This window comes from Lathamus discolor, chromosome Z (genome assembly GCF_037157495.1).
Source record: "Lathamus discolor isolate bLatDis1 chromosome Z, bLatDis1.hap1, whole genome shotgun sequence".
Lineage (NCBI taxonomy): Eukaryota > Metazoa > Chordata > Aves > Psittaciformes > Psittacidae > Lathamus > Lathamus discolor.
The window spans coordinates 86,906,729-86,924,392 of NC_088909.1; the positions used below are offsets into that span (position 1 = coordinate 86,906,729).

The 17,664-nt window shown below is 41.7% G+C and overlaps 2 protein-coding genes across 7 annotated transcripts in view; both read left to right on the top strand.

Moving 5' to 3' along the window:
- The window catches only part of TENT2 (terminal nucleotidyltransferase 2), a 36,821-nt gene extending 30,507 nt beyond the window's left edge, over positions 1-6,314 (top strand). For all 5 annotated transcript variants that reach the window (XM_065661848.1, XM_065661851.1, XM_065661853.1 and 2 more), the window contains 3 exons: positions 1,973-2,064; positions 5,053-5,132; positions 6,050-6,314. In XM_065661848.1, coding sequence (XP_065517920.1) covers positions 1,973-2,064; positions 5,053-5,132; positions 6,050-6,124 — 247 coding nt within the window. In that variant the 3' untranslated portion in view covers positions 6,125-6,314. The remainder of the gene's footprint in view (positions 1-1,972; positions 2,065-5,052; positions 5,133-6,049) is intronic.
- A 6,049-nt stretch (positions 6,315-12,363) lies between these two features.
- Positions 12,364-17,664, top strand: part of CMYA5 (cardiomyopathy associated 5) — a 46,682-nt gene continuing 41,381 nt past the window's right edge. For both annotated transcript variants that reach the window (XR_010608746.1, XM_065662667.1), the window contains exon 1: positions 12,364-12,629. Coding sequence is in view for 1 of the 2 variants with exons in the window: in XM_065662667.1 (XP_065518739.1) it covers positions 12,463-12,629 (167 nt within the window). In the remaining variant the exon portion in view is untranslated. The remainder of the gene's footprint in view (positions 12,630-17,664) is intronic.

Below are 17,664 nucleotides of genomic sequence, written 5' to 3' on the forward strand. Positions count from 1 at the left end.
TTATATAGCTAGAAATGACACTTTTTTTGTTGTTGTTGTCATTGGTTAAACCAGTGTATTATAAATGCATTTATTTTTTGCTGAGGTACCAGGCCAACTATTACCTAGTGAAAAAAGAAGTCAAGAGAAGAATTACATGTTCAAAGTGAAACAATACTGCCTGGTTTAACCAAACACAGATCAAATAACTTAATTGTATGTCTTTCTCCCAGCGCCCTTCGTCTCCCTACCCCCACCTCTCCTCCCCGGCGTGGATCTCTCTGATTTTTAAAAAAGCTGTCAGAAAAGGCAGTCAGCTTCTGTTCATGACCAATGTTCTGGAGCTGCAGTTAAAGGTTCTTTGATGCTCTAGTCAAATTGTTTGTTTGAGGTTTGGTTTTTGTGGGGTTTTTTGAGCAATTAATCTGAATTTCTTGTTAAGTTTATGTTGATGGTAGTTTATTAAAAAGACATGATAGGAAAGTATTTGGTGCTTCACAATGCCTCTTACTTCTGCAAAAGTAGTCTACTAGGAGAATTAAGGAGAGCGAGAGTGATGGGTTAGAATGAAAGTGTTAGTATTCATTGAATACTAGAAATGGTGATATCCTGTACTACTTTTCAGAAGAATGTATGAAATCTACACACTACCGTGGGTGAATAAGTAATCTGAGGTATCCTAAGACATACTTCATGTGCTGTGTCCGGCACCTTTTTGAAATAGGCCCTATTCATATTCTTAAATAGAAAAACAATGTACATGTGCTGTGGAAGCACAGTTACTCAAACAGCTGACTTTCGTAAGTGGTTTTAATCATGAGTTATATCCAAGATAGTCTGCACAATTTACAAGCATGGATTTTTAGCTGGTGTAAAATGCCTGATCACCACCAACCTAATGAAGTTATGACAGCTGGTCCTCAGCCTGAAGAGCACAGAGTTCTTCCAAACATAAGTGATGAATTACAGACTGTATTTTGATTTACAATTGAGATTTACTGCAGGGGGTTGATGCACAGAGCCAAGCTCCTTTCTTTGCATTATGTCAAAAGATTGATTCAGTCAGATTGTGTCAGGTGTATATAACATCAGTACAGCTTGCAGTATGTTGTCTGGCTATTTCAAAGCACCATTTAGTGGAGGGCATTTGGTGACATGTAACTGGTGATTGAGACGTTTCACTGGTATGGTATTTCTCTGGTTTAGTTAAGAGCAGCTGAAAACTGGCTGGGTAGGTAGGAATATAAAACTGTAAGTGGTTGCTTCGGCTTCTGTTACCTTTGGCGTATTGTTGGGCCAAGCATCATAACAATTATAAAGATGCTTGGCACATGGTAAAGATTGCCTTGTAAGCAGCCTGCTGTTCCTCAGTGTGATAATTTCCTATGGTTCTGTTATTGTAAAACTCTGTGCAGAAAATGGTAGAATATCTTCAGATATATATTTGAATATATTTGAGTTCTGCTGTTGTTCTTGTAGGAGGTCTAAAATTCGTATCTAAAATTTCAGTATTGGAAAGCGTTAGCATGTTATAATACTAAGTTCCTTGCACCAGGAATTCTGTAAGCAAGTTACCTTTATATGGTTTTATACTTTTAAATATCTTCTTAATGGAATGCAGTATGTGACTTCATCTGCACTTTAACTCTGTTTCTTTTCTCCCTACTGATATAGACTGTAATTTTTTTAACTTAGAAATAAATATAGGTGTCCATATTAGAATTGATGCTATTTTTTGAAAAAATTACTTTGTTGTGACTATATGATACTTGTGATGTTCTGGTTTGCAGATTTTTTTGTTTGGAAATTTATTTCCTAGCCATTATTCCTTGCTCATATAGTGAATTTTAAAGATAAGACTGTCACACTAAGTTACTGATAATTATCAAGAACTGTGTTATGCAGGCTTATGATATAGCAATTTGACTTTTTAACTGATATTAATTTAAAATCAAGAGTTAAAAGTTCTGTAAATTGTTTTTCTTTTCCACAGTTGGAGCAATAAGGTGATTTCAGTTCGTGAGGGCAAAGCTATCCGCAGACCTGATGACAGTGAATGGAGAAACAGATTTATTTGTATAGAAGGTAAAATGAAGGCTGCATTACCATTTTTAACTGTTAAGACACTAAATGCATTAATCTGTCAATTAAATTTTACCTTGGTTCTGTTTTAATAATGCAGACATAATATATTTATGTAGAAAATTAAATAACCAGTGTAAACAGTTCTGGAAACAGTCCCACCAAAAACATTTGAGAAGGAAGCTTTTAGTTCTATAGCGTTTAAAAATAGTTCTCCTGACCTTTTCTTCAAGAGCACTCATTACCCTGTTACTTTTGGAACAGGGATTAGAGCTTTGACAAGGAATGTCCTCTATGACAGTAGTGTATGTTTTCCTGCTCTGCAAACATAGTCGTCAGTTTTGCCAAAATTAAGCTTCTGAAAAATCGTATCAGGCACATATTCAGATTCACTCTCTAAGAATATTCTTTATTCTAGAAATGCTCTGGCATCCCAAGTCCTAGCAGTGACTAGATTATGTGTATGTTGATCCCCTTGTGGCTACTATTTTTGTCTGGCTTATGAATGTGCAGTTTCTGCAGAGACTGTATGATGAATTCCAGAACTGGAGGGTAAACCCAGCCTAAGTTTTGGAGTTCAGCCTTCTTAGTTAAGTGCAGGCTGAACTGGCTGTAGCACTATACAGCTAACCTGCTTCAAGGGATCTTGATGGCTTTTCAGCTGCTCTGGGAATCTGCATGGAGAAGCTGAACAGTTAGCACACATAAGAGATAAAGCTTGGACCAAGGAAAGAAAACATAATAAACCATGAGAAGAATTCAGTTGTTAGGAAAACAAAAAGAGTAGAAAAGAAGGAACTGAGAGGTGCTGTGTAACTGGAAACAACACAAAGAATGAGAATCGGAACACAACAGGGGAAGGATAAAAAACCAAGGTGGAATGGGAGCAGTATTAGAAGTAGATGATTTGGGACACTGGGTAAAGAGCAAAGTTTTGAAATAGGAGAGGTGGCCTGGATTCTGGCCTTAAATAAATGCAGGCTATTATGATCAGGTTGAAGTTTTAGGATAATGTTTGGGATGTGTCCCACCCCTGGCAGTACTCAAGGGCTGGACAGGGCTTTGAGCAACCTGGTCTAGTAGAAGGTGTCCCTGCCCATGATGGGGGGGGTGGAATGAGATGATCTTTAAGGTTACTTCCAACCCAAACCGTTCTGATTCTGGAGCAAGTTACCAGTCATAAGGGGAAAAAAAATACACTGAATGATGACTGCATGCTTGACTGCAGTCTCAAGAGTTGAAAAAAGTGAGAACTGGAGGATCTGCACAACTGAAATGATTCAGGAGAGCATAGTGCAGGCTTTGGCAAGGCTCTGGTCTGAATGTGGGAGGTGATAATGCTGGGCAGCTGTGTCTGCTGCTGTCACATGATGCTGATCTGCTGTGTTGGGGGGGGAGCTGTGTGTTTTGAGCTCTCAATTTTTTAATGAAATTATGAGGTGGTTCAGTATTTAGGTTTTCTTTCTGCAGGTTGGAAATAGAATATCAGCATGGAAAATAGTCACTTTAGAATTTTTATTAAATGGGCTTGTTTACCCACAACTTTTAATAAAAAGTGTGTTTTGCATTTGAACTATCAAAAAAGCAAAATTATCTAGAAGGTGGTGCATCTGATTCCTTCTTGTTACAATGTGCTTCAAGACTGAATTGAGAGTGGGTTTTAGCCTCACATACCAAGCTTTTACTTCTGAATTGGAAGGGAAAAATTAATTTCCTATTTCATCTTGAAGTACACTTCATGCTTTTACAGCTCTTAAGCTAAAATAGTTTAAAAAATTGTGTAGATAAAATTCTGTGTACTTTGAGAAGAAGCTTTTAAAAGCTAGCTAAACATGTTATCATATTATGTTTTCCAAGTCTTTGCCAGATTTTTCCATTTAGCAGATTAAAATTTCAGTTATTGGTATTACTACATATATTAATATTTTAAATGTAGTTGTTTATAGCTTGCATAAGTCTATGCCTGCAAATTACTATAATTCTGCATGTAGCACTGTATTTAGGCTCACTCAATAAATTGTGCTCTGTTTTTTATTTGCGTTAAGGCTTATTTCTGTGGTTCTGTGTCCCTTAAGGACTTTCATACTTTCTGCCATTGTGAAATATACCATGTTTTTTAGCAGTTCACTAGCAAGGCAAAAAAAAAAAAAAAACATATAAAATCTGTTTTGTAGTGGATTGTAATGTGTAGTCTCTGCATTACAAATTTTTTAGTATCTATTGCTTTAATGTCGGCAACCCTATCAGTAGCAAGGAGTAGTTTTGTAATCTTTAAATTAAAAAAAAAAAGTTCCAAAGTATTAATGATGTTGGCAAAAAGAAAAAATGGGGGTGGGGAAAATGTCGCATAAATGTGTGTCTAAAGTATGTTAGAAGTCCCAAATTGTTAATTTATGAATGGAAACTGTAGAATGGGGATGAACTGATAAAACCTGTTTTTACAGCAGTTGATACATCTTATAGAAAAATTTATAATGAATAGTTTACAGTATATCCTTGTATTTCACTAAGAAGCTGTTGAATGAGATGAATCTGAACAGTTCCAAGAGGCATGTGTAGTAAATTTCAAAACATTTTAATATGCAAAGTCATATTCTGCTGTGTCAACACAGATTATTAAACAGTAACAAACAATTACTGATGCATAAGTTTATCACAGTAGAAGTGTGCTTCAATAGATATAATAGTCTGACTTTATTATGGACTATGTACCATAGGTGCATCCAGGGTGCAGGGCTTGGTTTTTTTGTGGGTTTTTTTGGTTGGTTTTTTGGTGGTTTTTTTTTTTTCAGTATTGGTTTGGGGTTCTTTTTCCCATTAATGTTATGTAGAAATAAAGGTTGAGGAGCAAAGTGAAATCAACCACTCAAAGCACTCTTGTGAAGCAGCGATATGTTGACCCTGACGGGTTTTGTCTGAATACTTGCTCGGTGAAGACAGCCTAGCTGTAGATTTCTTTAACACTTTCAGTATTTGTGGTTTATCTTGCAGAGCCCTTTGATAGAACAAACACTGCTAGAGCTGTGCATGAAAAACAGAAGTTTGATTTAATCAGGAGTCAATTTCTGAAGGTAAATATTGTATCTTGTTTAATTTTTCCAGTCACTTTGGTTTTCAAGGTAGTTAGGCAAACGCTAGCATTGAGCCTGCTTGTTTCTCATGTTTGTTTTAAGAATATCTCTAGGTTTTGTACTATATATAAATAAAAATGTGGGTTTTTTTTAAAAACACCTGGAAAATTATTTAGTAAGAGGAATGGCAGACATTAAGCATCAGGCTTAAGTCCATAAGGAATGACAGTTGCTTAAAACTGCAATTGTAGGATTAATATCCTGCAGTTTTTTTAAAGAAGCCTAAGGAATCTGTTTGTCTCATTGTCCTTGAGAGATTATTCTTCCTGTGGTTTTCATTGTACGTTGTGGTTTAAGTGTATTCTGCATAAAGATAGGAGGGTCACTGTAGTTATTTGCAGGTTCATGACCTTTAGATGTGTCTTGGAATTCACACTAGAACATAGAAGAAAATTGAAATAACCTGTTTTAAAGCCAATTAAGTTCTGGAAGTGTCAGTGCATAACATCTTGTATTAGGAAATTTGACATGTATGAATTTGCAACAATTATTTTGCAGTCAGAATATCAATGTAATGCTTAAATAATGTTACAGTCTGAGTCTCCACAAATCCACTCTCTTCTTGAAAAGCTGTACTTTCCTCAATAGTTCATTGCATTTTGTATATCTTTTGGGGTATTTTCTTCCCTGGGAAAAAGAAAAAAGAAAAAAAAAAAAAAACAAAAACAAAAACAACAACCAAGCCACACAACACTCAAGCCCCCCTCTTTTTTTCACGAAGGGTAAAAGACAAGCCTTATATTTGTGGATCTATGGGGCTTACTGCTTACAATGGTATTTAAGTATTAATGGCAGAGATTTCTTTTCTTTTTTTTTTTTTAATTGCCTTTTAAAACCTTACACTTTTTTCCCTGCAGTCTTGGCGTTTGTTACGAAACAAGAAAGACCTGAACTGTATATTACCTTTAAGAACAGCCATACTGAAAGGATAACCAACTTTCACTTTCTTCTTACTGGATCCGGCTGAAATAAAAAGTATCAAAATCAAGAGGCAGTTACCCCATGGGTAGTTGTCTTATAATGTGTCTTTTCTTGTAAACTTTAAGAAACTCTTTATAAGAAAGATGATGTATTTCATTACTGTTAATACTGCTGGTCATTAAAAGATAGGTTTTCTGAAAATTCTTGTGTTGTCTGTTTCTGGAGGAAACTCACAGCAAATCACAGGGTTTTAAGGAAAGTATGGGAATATAAACATTAATTCAGACATTTTTAACCATGAAATAAAGATATTTAGAGCTAAGCAGTGTGTATCTGACCAAATCGTTAAGGCACTGCACACAGTACCTGCTTCTTGATGAAGAAACAGCACATGCTTTGCATCTGCTTAATTGCAGTAAGCCCTTCTGCTCAACTTGGCACTTTCCAGTTTTAAAAGCTTCCCTTTTACATGACCTAACAAGAAACAATTTCTGAAAATCAAGCTAGATTTGGGTTTGTGATTTTCTAGATAACATAAACTGTAATCTAAACTGGAATTTTAAGCAACAATTCTACTGCTAAGAAGTTGAAATAAAAAAGGACAAATCAATATATATAAATGCTCCCTATTCACACAGAGTAGCCAAAATACTTTTTAATGCTTGCTTTTAAATATTTGATTTAGTAGTAATGCCTGCTTTGGAAAACAAACAAAAAAAAAATCACAAAAAAAAAACCCCACAAACAGAACACCCCACAGTCCTACCTCTGCTACACTAAAGTGGGCTTCTATTCTGATTTTGTGTAAGTGTTTTTATGTTGGTCAGGCTCTGCAAATTGACTTTAAATAAATAACCTTAAATTTTAGCTTTTTAGCTTTTCCAGAAAAGTTGTGAACTTTTTTTTTAGACCTCCTGAAGCACAATTTATGCTTCTCATGTTTTTCTTATTGAAGACCAATTAATTGTTAAAACTGTACTTATAATTTATTTTTTTAAGCTTAATATTTTGTATGGTGTCAAACGAAGTAAAATTTATACATTGAAGATAGATCTTATTTTTCCAGTATTTATACTGCTTATTTATAGTATTACCTATAATTAGGTAGAAGAGGAAGTGGTCTGTAAAGCCGCTGTTGCAAATCATGAACTTCTCTGTGTGTATTCTGCGTTGTGTCTGCGTAGAGGTAAATGTTGCATCTATTGCTGTCTCTAAAAGAGATGGTGAAAACCCTTAAAACTGTGTAAAATGACAAACACTATCTTGTGCAAACTCTTAAAGCTTAATTTACTTAAAGTTTTACAATTTAGAAGGTCTAGAAATTGTGAACTATTTTCGTGCTGTGAGGTTACTTATTACATACTTCATCATGATCTAGTCTAGGTAAGACTATGGCTTACTTCTTAAATTAGCTTCCTTCTGAAATTTAAACAATCAGTTTTAATCTGACTCTAGCATCCCAATAAAATGTTCTCCCTCCATGTGACTGTTCCACGTAACTGCTCTTCCTCTGTATAGGTTGGTAGACTTGGTCTCTTGAAAACATTCACTTTGATCTGCTTTATGTAAAATGGAAGCACAAGGTTTTAGTACAGCATGATGCCTGGATTCAGAGGTGCTCTACAAGCCATAGGTGGATTCTGGGGAGAGGAAAAGCTGCCCTGTTTTTTAAAAACGTGCTGCCTAGCTGTCTAGAAAACTTAACCAATGCAGGCTGAGAAGGGACATACATGTTCCGACTTTCCAAAAGTGTATTTCAGGTGAGCTGGACATGCAGCACCAAACTTTAAGCATGTCTGTCATATGAGTTTGCATTGCATCACCTAATGTGTGAGTACCTCACACCTTGAATTGTTTCTTTATGTTTGAAACTGCTTCTTCATGATTTAAAAAGGACGTTTGAAAAGATTGCGGTACTGCTGTGCAACTCCATAAAAATTGACACACCAGCTCAGTGATCTTTTGAGTACAGTCATGATCTGTAACCAAGGTGTCCTGTGTCTTTCAAAGGAATCCTTTTGTGGGTTTTTTTTTTTTTTCTCCTCAAGTTTGTGAACTTCTGGTAAGCTACATCAGTAATTAGAGATATAAAGTCTAGATGGTAATTTTCCCTAATTGTTTAGGGTCAAGTCTGTTTGCTGCAGGAAACTCCATGGTAATTTGTTACCTAAGCAAGGGGTACAAGGGGGTTTAGGTTATAGAGAAAGAGGCTAGTGGCAGGAGAACAGAAAGTGGCAGTGCTGTTGCATGTTACTAAAAATCTGAGAGTTCTGGAAAATAAACCTCACCAGATAGTGCATTGTATTGTTTTCCTGTCAAGGCAAACGAGCAGCACAACTTTCTGTGGGTGAACATAATGATATTTGTTAAATGGTAGACTGCAACTTTTGTCAGAGCAATTCAAATAAAATACCACAAAATAAATGGTTTTGGGGAAGTGAGTAGGAGCTGAACTTTAACTAACTTTAGATTCAGTTTTGTGTAGTCTGAAATTGTTCAGAGATTTAATGACCTGGATTTTCATCTGCTCTGGGCCCACATCCAGAGCAAGAAATCCACTAATGGCTGTCATTAATCTTAGTGTGAAGTTTTCCCTTCTCAGCTTCGAAATAAAGGCATTCACACACCTATCCCTTGGCATACACACTAGCAAGAATATTTTTTTTCTAAGAGACCTTTGGTAAAAGGTATTTTTCATGACTGACCAAGCTTTCAGCATGTATGCAAGATGCTAACTTAGAATGGTCTGGGTTGGAAGGGATCCTAAAGACCATCTAATTCCACACTCCTGCCATGGGCAGGGACACAGAAACTTCTTCGAGGCTTCTTACCGCCTTGAAATAAAAATGCTTTTCTTCAGCTCTATTATTTTAGGATTAGATTTGGCTGCTCATTTTGGCATTGGTTTTGCCTATCATTTCTCACTTTATATAATGTCATAAGCTACTACATTCTCATCTAGGATTTCAGGAACAGTCTTTAGTTCTCTAGCAGTGCTTTTAATTAACAGGCTCAGAGGTGTATGGGAGGACTGATCATTAGCGAGAGCTTCCCATTCAGTAACAGTAGCACCAGAACTGTCACAAGTCATATACTGTGAAACTTGAAGTTTCTCTTCTAGCCCTTTTGCTTTCCCTTCTTCTAAATGTGATTTTGTAAGTGTACTCTCTGTACCTTTAGGTGTTCTGAGAATGTGAGAGGTTACTTTTAAGAAATCCTTTGTGAAGAATTCAATATAAACTGATTTCAAGGCTCAAATTATGGGCTGGCATGGTTGTTAGGGAGAAATGGGCAGCCATGGTAAAAGGATGTAAGATGATTTGTAGATAACCTGAATTTAGCATTTGTCAATACCATCCCAGATGCTTATTTCAAACCAATGCTTTACTTGAACTTAGGTCACTGGGCTCGATTTGTAGTATACTTTGAGTTAAATTTGAATCCATCAGAGAATCTCACTCTGGATTTAATGGCCGATACTGGCTCTGAGTTGTCTTGTGTATTTTGTAGTGTTTGTTTTTGTTAAGTTTGTCTTGTTTTCTCTAATCCTTGTGTGTTTTGATATAAATCTTTCCCTCGTTGATTTTAGAGTATGATGTTTGTAGGAAGAATATGAAATAATACACTATTTTGGTCAACTTACAGGTCAAATTAAATTATGAGAAGTACAGAAGGGAAGGCACTAGGTCCAGACAGAATTTATTCTGGTAAAAGGGTACGTGCATTCCTCTTGTGCTGAAGACATCTTCCACTAGACCACATTGTTCAAAGCCCCGGCCAGCCTGGCCTGTGTAAAACATTGTAATGCTCGTCTTTCATGTATAAAGAATGTGAAGTCCTCTACGTTAATTTTCATTGCGCTGTCTACACTGTCTCTGTGCTCACGCTGAAATACAGAGTTTAAATTAGTATCTATTTCAAGTAGAATTGTGGAATCATAGAATAGTTAGGGTTGGAAAGGACCTTAGTTCCAACCCCCCTGCCATGGGCAGGGATATCTCCCACTAAACCATGCCACCCAGTGCTCTGTCCAACTTGGCCTTGAGCACCACCAGGGATGGAGCACTCACAACTTCCCTGGGCAACCGATCCCAGTGCCTCACCACCCTCACAGGAAAGAATTTCCTCCTTATATCCAATCTAAACTTCCCCTGATTCAGTTTTAACCTGTTATCCCTTGTCCTATCACTACAGTCCCTGACGAAGAGTCCCTCCCCAGCATCCCTATAGGCCCCCTTCAGGTACTGGAAGGCTGCTATTAGGTGCCCATGCAGCCTTCTCTTCTCCAGGCTGAACAGCCCCAACTTCCTCAGCCTGTCTTCATACGGGAGGTGCTCCAGTCCCCTGATCATCCTCGTGGCCCTCCTCTGGACTTGTTCCAACAGTTCCATGTCCTTTTTATGCTGAGGACACCAGAACTGCACACAACACTCCAGGTGAGGTCTCACAAGAGCAGAGTAGAGGGGCAGGATCACCTCCTTCAACCTGCTGGTCACGCTCCTTTTGATGCAGCCCAGGATACGGTTGGCTTTCTGGGCTGCGAGCACACACTGCAGCCGGCTCATGTTCATTTTCTCATCGACCAGCACCCCCAAGTCCTTCTCCTCAGGGCTGCTCTGAATCTCTTCTCTGCCCAACCTGTAGCTGTGCCTGGGATTGCTCCAACCCAAGTGCAGGACCTTGCACTTGTCGTGGTTAAACTTCATAAGGTTGGCATCAGCCCACCTCACAAGCGTGTCAAGGTCCCTCTGGATGGCATCCCTTCCCTCCAGAGCATATCAACCAAACCACACGGGTTGGTGTCATCGGCAAACTTGCTGAGGGTGCACTCAATCCCACTGTCCATGTCACCAACCAAGATGCTGAACAAGAGCAGTCCCAACACCGATCCCTGAGGATCACTGAGCCACTTGTTACTGGTCTCCAGCCGGACATCGAGCCATTGACCACAATTCTTTATGTGCAGCCATCCATCCAGTTCTTTATCCACCGAGTGGTCCATCCATCAAATTGATGTCTCCCCAGTTTAGAGACAAGGATGTTGTGTGGGACAGTGTCAAACACTTTGCACAAGTCCAGGTAGATGACATCAACTGCTCTACCGGTGTCCATCAGTTCTGTAACCCCACCATAAAAGGGAAGTACACTTCTTTGGGAAATTACGTTCTGACTTCATGAACTGTATACCTCAGTGGGTAGGAAAAGAGAACAAGCAGGTTTTATCTATAATCACTGTTAGGAAATATTTTACCTCAAATGAATCTCTCTGTAGATTTTTATTTAGCATTGCAGAGAGAGTTTGTACTCAGAAATACCTGCTTGGGTGTTTCTGTACTTGTACTCCCATAGGCACTTGGAAGAGTTTGACTGATTTATGACCAGCTATTTATTTGAAGAACAAAAAAAAAAAAGGGGGGGGGGTATATTAGAGGTATACTGTGTTTACAGTATTTCATACCTGAAAGAAGTTCTTTATTTAGAATCAGAGTTTTGATGGCTCTACTGCTTTTCTAAAAAATAATTAAAACCCTCATTACTTTAGCTAGTACAGGTTGGAAATATTTCCATTTTATCCATGAAAAGCAGCGTGTTTTGTGTGGAATAAAGTATAAGCATGGCTTAGCCTAAACCCTACATGGTAATGTAGTTTTGTATTTGCTTTAAATTAAAATTAGCTCTAATACTCTCAAAGAAGACATTTGAAATGTTCTGTGATTTAGCACATCAACAAATATTTGGGTACAGATATATTCCATGTGTTGTTAAAAACTACAGTGCATCGGATACCTTTTACAGTGTGATACATTAAAGGTATGTGTCCTAGGCTTATCCCCTAGTAATTACAATTATGGAATCACATTTGACCCCTCTAGCTCAAATTTGAGGTACTCTGTTTGTGTTCATGGGTGGAACTTCCTTTTAAATGTACTAAATGCACTTTTTCTTGGGGCCACGAGAACTGCCCTTCTGCTTCATCTATGCCATCCCCCCCAGGTTTGCTAGAGGTGGCGTTGGGAAGGTCTGATGGGTCCCCTTCCTCCCTGCCGCTGCCCGGCTGCCCCGTCTGTGCTGTAACACAACCGCAGTGGCAGTGCTGGGCAGGTGAAGGGGGTGAGCAGCCGGACCGATGGACGTCAGGTTTTGCCACGTGTCCTGGCACCCGGTTGGTGCTAGGACCCAGGGTAGGATCAGCAGCGACTCGATGCTGTAACTTCGCTGCCTTCTATTTAAAGACTGCCCTGAGTCAGGAGAAGCGAGAGCTGCTGGGGATGACAGTTGCTTCAGGCAACCCTGGGGAGGACAGGGTCGAGGGTAAAAATCACCGGCGGGGGCCTGAGCTGGGAAGGATATGGAGCAGAACCGCAGCGCCGAGTGTGACAGGGCGTCTGAGACCTCCTCCTTCATAGGGGATGGAGAAGAGGGAGAGGAGGAGGAGGAGGAGGAGGAGGAAGAAGAAGAAGAGGAGGAGGAGGAAGAGTCTGTGGACCCAGAGGAAGCTGAGGAGCTGGCTAACAGGTACTGCCTCCCCAGGGACCCGCAGCCTTGGGGGGAGCTGGCAGTGGCACCCCAAAGTACGAGCCCAGGGAGATGCCAGGACTGGGGCGCAGTGCTGGTTGTAATGCCTTTCCCCCTCCTCTTACCCAACTGCTGGGGGGAGTTGGGGGGAGAGAAGGGGCTGTCTGTTAACTAGGTTTTTGTGGTTGGGTACGGCTGTAATGGAGTTTTGTGCAGTAAGTGCCTGCCCTGAGTTCCCTACAGGCTTTTCTATTTAAAGATCCTCTGGCGTGCCAGCTAAAGTGGCATCTCCCTCTACTCCTCCCTCTCTGGCTTACTGTTTGTCACATATCAATCTTAAACGCTCCGTAGAGTAGCTTGTCAGGGAGAAAATGGTCAAAGATTACAATGGTGCATTGAATTTTTTTCCTTTTGACGCCCATTCTTCCTTCCCATTTGTCCCTCCCTCCTAAGTCTCTTCCTCCCAAAAAAGGAAAATCCTTCTGTATGCCTCTCTCCACTGCCGGTTACAATTTGTGTGACTGATTTTTGGGGTGAAATGAGAAATATTTCACCACTTTACTTTTTTCCTTCCTTTTTTTCCCTTAAGTCTCGCACAAAACAGTTTGTTGTCCTAGTGCTGTGGTCCTACCATCAGCAAAATAACAATTGAGGCCGTGGCTGGCCACCCAGTGCATGGCCCTGGTCCTGCGAAGAACGGGAGCTGTCTGCAACCTGATCCATACAGACAGAGCCCTCTGGCTGTGCCAGCGCTGAAGGTTCAGACAGAGACCATGAGGCCTGACAGTGCCCCAGCACATGTCGGGTCGAGATCTCTTCTCATCTTGAGTACAGGCTGTTGGGTTTGGGTGGATGCTGTAGGCAGAGCCAAAGACATTACTGCTGTCAGGTATCTCCAGAAACTTTTTTGAGAGAGAGATTTGGGTCATACAGTGCCTAAAACCTCACTGCTGTGGAGCCGTCCTGCATTTACAAACCACTCGTGGTGTATCAGTTCAAAGCACTTTCTGACATTACACAAGTTACTGGGAGAAAAAAGATGGCTAGAGAAAGGTGTGGGGTCTCTGCACAGCCTAACCCACCCGAGGTGCTGCGGGAATGAAAGCCAAACAGGGAAACGCAGCCCAGGACAGTAGGAAAAGCCCCTTGTGGGGGAATAGAGAGCTGGTTTTCCAGAGAAAACACTGGGACACCCCCAGTATGTAACGCTGCATTTCTCCAGGGGCGGATGCTGTCTCTTTAGTCCCATCCTGGCAGACAGAGGGGTGATGCACTGAAAAACACTGCTTGAGCATGGGTGCAACGCCATGAGAAAACCCGTTGAAGACGCTGGAGTGGAGCTACTGGCTGCAGGCAGCTAAAACACAGCTGCGTAGACTCTGCAACTAAATATGAATAATAAAACTCAAATTGTAAAACATGAGCGGGAGCGGCTGGCTTTCCCCTAAAAGAAAGGGAAATCTGCGGAGCCTCAGTTATTTACTGCTCGTGCTAGGACAGCTTCTCCATGGGTGCCTGTTAACAGCTCCCTGCAGCTGGGTCTTGCTGCTGGCTATCAGCCTGCACAGTGCAAACACGGGCACTACATCTCACTGCTTAATTAAAACAGCAACCATTCCCTTCAGCGCTCAGTTATATTAAGCACTGCAGAGTTTATGTCTATCCTTAACTGCCTTACTAATAAGAAAGGCCAGAGTCTACCAGAGAGGTTTTTAACAGCTGTGCTCAGCGATGACTTTAAGTCCATTTGAATAGTTTAATTGGGTTAAAGGCAATGTAAAGTTTGGGTTTGGCGCAGATATGGTGACTGCACCGTGCGCTCAGCAGTGGCTCAGTGAGGTTAAATAAAACTGACTCCTCAACTGCTTAAATCTTGTTGTTGCAAATGTCAGACGGTTGTTGAGATTAAGGACTTCAGCGCCGAGCGCCTGGGCAGGGCTCCTGGGAGGTGCTGGCTAACCAAGAGCAGCTGGTCCGAGCCCCTGGGACATACTCAGGCTGGAAGCTAATTATTTGTTGACAAACAGGGTTGCAAGCCGCTGTTGCAGAACAGATCTCTGTGTCTGTGTGTGTGCTTTGAAAATGCAGCTTAGGGGAGGTGTGGCCAGTATGCCAACTTGGCTGAAGACAGCCTGTCCTGGACTCTGCGGTCACTGGTTTATTTATAACAACCCCAAGCGCTCCGCTGCTTTTGTCTCTCTCCTCTGCACGCAGTTGAACGGCACCTGGTTGTGCAACATTGCAGTGAGCGGGGAAATTCCCCACTGGCTCCTATCTCCACCTTTCGAGCATGCTAAGTAGCCTCGTACCTATTTTAGAAGAGAGTTACGCAGCAAGATGGCTCGCCCAAGGTCAGCAAGGGCTGGTGTGAAAGAAGCAAAAGAGCCCTGCTGCTCCTCTGGGACACCAACCCCTGAGCCCTGACCAACCCCACTCCGCTTCCACACCAGTCCCTCTGCAGCAGCGCAGGGAATAAACCTGTGTCCGAGTTTTTGACTTGCCCCCAGATTATGATGCATGCATGAAAAAAGCAGAAAAGTTTTGTTTTCACATCTTTCTTACCCTTTTTGGTGTAATTTTTAAATAATTCAGTTTCCTAACACAGGTTTTTATGCAAGTAATGAGACTGACATGCGGCATCAGAACCTATTATAAAGATGTGATAAGGCATCGTATCCTTGTCCGCATAAATCACTCACTGATCTTCAGAGGGTTCATGCAATCTTTTCTTGCCTTTGGGTGTTTTACTGACTGAGAAGGATTGTGGCAGGTGACTTTTGTTTCTAGCTCCACATGGAATTGATCGTCTAAACAGGGAAAATATTTTGAAAGCGTGTATTGTGTGTTTTAAGGTAAACACGAGTATGAAGTTAATAGGTTTCAATTTTTACATTGATAGACATGAGAATTAAGCCTAGCTATGCAGAAATAGTTTACTGGTTAACTTGTTTGCGTACCCACTGGATTATCTGTGTCTCTAACTGATGGTTGAGATGATATGACACAGTTGTGTCTCTCAGACTGCTCCCAAATGATTTCCTTTTGCAGTGGAAAGGTCTCTGGATTTGTCTGTGTACAAGGCTTATGTAAAAATGGCTCTGCAGCCAATTTATACGTGTTTCCAGGAAGCTGGTTTATCTGGAATGGGTATGGGACTCATTTCATGATGACCTGAGGCCAGTAAATGGGGAGAAAATCCTGGAGTTCTGTATTATTATTATTATCATCATTATCTTTATTTTTGTTTATTGAAGCAGTACTTCCACAAGGAGAGCATAGGTATGGAAGCTTTAGAGCTAAGTCTAGCTTAGCGAAGGTGAAATGGATGAGAGGGCAAGCACAGTGAAGGGAACTGCCAGCCACGTGGGGGATGCTGCAGCACCCAGGGGAGTGAAGGGATAGAATGATAGCAGACGGGGTGGTGAGAAAGTGAGTGCTAGGGATTTGCCTTCCCTAGGAAAAGTTTTCCATACGCTCCTCACAGCGGAGAAAGACGCAGGGAAAGGGGGTGTGCAGTTTTTAGTTTCCTAGATGGGATGCACAGCACCTGCCTTGGGCCGCGAGGAAGGCTGCAGGTTCTGGTGCAGGGAATGCGAGAGCAGAGGGAAGTGGAGGCTTCCCTTTGCCCTGCGTGTGCTGTCTCCAGCACGATGGGGCAGAGGCTCCGGCAGAAGGGCACAGGGAGCAGCTGGACATGGTGGAACGTCGAGATGGGTTTGCTGCAGCTGGCCACCCCACCAAGCACCCCAGGCCCTGCCGGCACTGGTGACCGGGACCTCTGTGTCTTATGTCTCAGCAGCCTTTTGGGTGATATTAACTGAGTCCTTGATAGAGGTCTACCTTGCAGTTTGGGTCTGAAATAACACACTTCAAGGAGTTCCCTGTTACATCTCGAAGTGATTAAATCACAGTGTAAAGGAAGTCTCACACCCGGACCTAAGTGTTTGTTCAGTACCTGTGCTCCCTCCGCAGCCTGTATGGTGGAAAATCCAGAATTCAGGAGCGAGGCAGACCTCTGGGGCACGGAGGTGCTGTGGAGTCTCCAGCAAACGTTCCTCCCCAGACGTTTTCAGGGGTTGGGCGTGGAACAAAGTGTGTGAGAGAGGCCCAGCTCCTGGATCCCAGCTACTCTTAATAAAAATCAACTTTATATCAAAGCGAGCAGCTCTCTTACTGCTTTTGGGTAATTGTTATTTGAACTTGGACAGACGCGTGTTGCCAGAAGAAGCATCAGAAGGAGCACACAGAAGGAAGTCAGCAGTAGGCTAACAAATGAAAGGCTGGCTTTAAAACAGTGACTTTCTCTAGCTTCTTGTTCTCTTACCCTGAAGAAGAAGATGGACAAGCTGTAGCACTAGCAAATGCACAGCAATAGGCAGAGACCTCGCTGAGCATACCGATTGCTGTTGGGGGAAAGGAGCAGCATGGTAAAGGCAGAAGCTGCAGGAATTTACAGAGCCAGAAACACAGAAAAACAAGTATTTCCTTCAGCTGGGCAGGCAAGCTGGCCAATACCAGTGCCCACCCCCCTGCACTGTGCCAGCAGAGGTGAAGTAGGGGTCTTCAGGGAATGAGAGATTTGTCATTGCAGGCCGCTGCCACAGCTTGACATGTCAGTCACTTCATCAGGGTTGTTTTCGGCTTGCGAGGGGTTTTGGTGGCAGCAGGAGTGACGAGGTCTGACGTGCAGAGAGCGAAGGGAGGCTCGGGGGGGTTAGGAAGCCGGCAGCAGGCAGCGTGTCTCGCGGGCAGTGGTGGTGCAGCGCAGATGGACAGACCTCGCTCAGCACGTCTGAATGTGGCTGCCCCGGCAGATGGGGAGGTGAAAACTCCTCCCTGGTACAATGCATAAGGGAGCGTGTGCCCAGCCTGCCAGTCCGGAGTAGAAACCTGTAATCCCTGTGGGCACGGCACGGAAGTCATACGGAGAAGCAGAGACCTGTGGGAAGCAGGGGAGGCGATAAGGAAAATTGGGTTCTGAGCCTTTAAGACAAGAAGCAAAGAACCAGTTGTCAGTGTCTCCAAGAATTAATAA